The sequence below is a fragment of the Seriola lalandi genome, unplaced genomic scaffold (assembly GCF_002814215.2).
Source record: "Seriola lalandi dorsalis isolate HSWRI2012SDOR001 ecotype SW California unplaced genomic scaffold, Sedor1 jcf7180002004727, whole genome shotgun sequence".
Taxonomy (NCBI): Eukaryota; Metazoa; Chordata; class Actinopteri; order Carangiformes; family Carangidae; genus Seriola; species Seriola lalandi.
Window position 1 is genome coordinate 1 of NW_019475382.1, and position 1,476 is coordinate 1,476.

General features: G+C 57.7%; 1 protein-coding gene across 1 annotated transcript; it reads right to left on the bottom strand.

The window, feature by feature from the left end:
- Nucleotides 1-14: 14 nt before the first annotated feature.
- LOC111669262 (uncharacterized) lies at nucleotides 15-1,414 on the bottom strand (the record flags this gene model as incomplete). Its single annotated transcript, XM_023425520.2, has 1 exon — nucleotides 15-1,414. A coding segment is annotated over one exon (1,391 nt), but the record flags the coding sequence as incomplete, so codon positions are not given.
- Nucleotides 1,415-1,476: the final 62 nt, after the last annotated feature.

Consider the following 1,476-nt stretch of genomic DNA (forward strand, 5'->3'; position numbering starts at 1 on the left):
TCAAAGCTCTCTGTAATTGCCCATCAAACTTGTCTGACATACCCAGGCTGGAAATTGGAGCTGAAGGCAGATGCAAAGCCTGGTAAAACTGGTGATGATGATGGAACCCCCGCTGCTGCTGCTGCCGCTGCTGCTGCCGCCGCCTGCAGTGGCGCTACTGATGCTACCGAGGATGGAGTGGCACCTGGCAGTCCCATGAATGAAGACAATACAGGGCTCCCAGCACCGTGCCCCCCTGACACACCCAGTCCTGGGAAGGCAGCGGCGCTAGGGCCAGGCGGAAGGCCTGGGAATATAGAAGGGGCAGAAGTGAGACCTAGGCCGAAAGGGGAGGCTGCACTGGGGCCAGCGTTGGTAACCAGGCCTGGGTAGATGGAGGTTGGTGGGTGGTTAGAAATGTTGCTAGTGGGAGGCATCGCGGGCATTGATGAAGGGATGGAGGAAGGAGGGAGAGAGGAAGAAAGGGAAGGGAAAGGGGACAGGCCGGGATAATGAGAGGGAGCTGGGCTAGAGGACAGAGCTTGGAGGCCAGTGATAGCAACAGGACTAGGGAGAGAGACTTGAGGGGAACCTGAGGGGTGTGACAGACCCAAGGAACGTGCCAGGGCAGCCTGCGCAGAACCTTGGACGACCAGAGAGCTAACAGACGGTGTGCCAGAACGAGAGGTACCCTTGAAAGCAGAGTGCACAGGGCTGTTACTGCCACTGCTGCTACCCCCAGTGTGCCTGTTCAGGACTCCTGCTGCAGCAATGGCAGCCTGAGCCTGTGCAGAGTGAGCCGGAGAGGGTTTGGGACTGGGGCCTGGGGTGGAACAGCTTGGAATTCCTGGGGTGGATGATCCAGGGGTGAGAGACTGTGGTCCAGAGGGGGTGTAACTTCGTATCACTGATCCAGAGGGGTTACCTGCTTGTGGGTGTATGCCAGGGAAAGTGGGTCCTGACTGGTGGTCTGTGGACTGGGAAAACATTTTCTGCTGAGTTGAGCCCATGGAGTTCGTCTGAGACAGGAGGTCTGGGCCACCGCGGGAGGTAGCGGGGGTACCTGGTCGGGAAACGACATGGAAGGGCGAAGAGGAGAAGCCCCCACTACCAGGGACAGGAGTTCCACAAGGGGTGCCTGAAGGGGTGTGGGCTTTAATGACAGATGAGGGTGTAGGTGTTGCATGACCACTGGGGGTGTGTGGTCCTGCTTTGATGACAGATGGGGATGGAGCAGGGGAGGGAGAGGGGGCATTAGGGTTGTGAGAGGGCACCATGCCAGGGAAAACTGGTGTGATGGGAGTTGTGGGAGGCGGCTGAGAGGGAGAGGCCTGGGGTGGGACAGGGGTAGACGGCGTGGACCCATGAGGAATGAGGAGGGGCCCACTGTTGACTCCAGGTGTGGTGTTCTGGGGATTTCCTGGTTTGGCGTAACCTGGAAGCAGAAGGAGATCCAAGTTGGTAAGAAAAGTTACAAAATAAAAAAAAAAAAAAAAA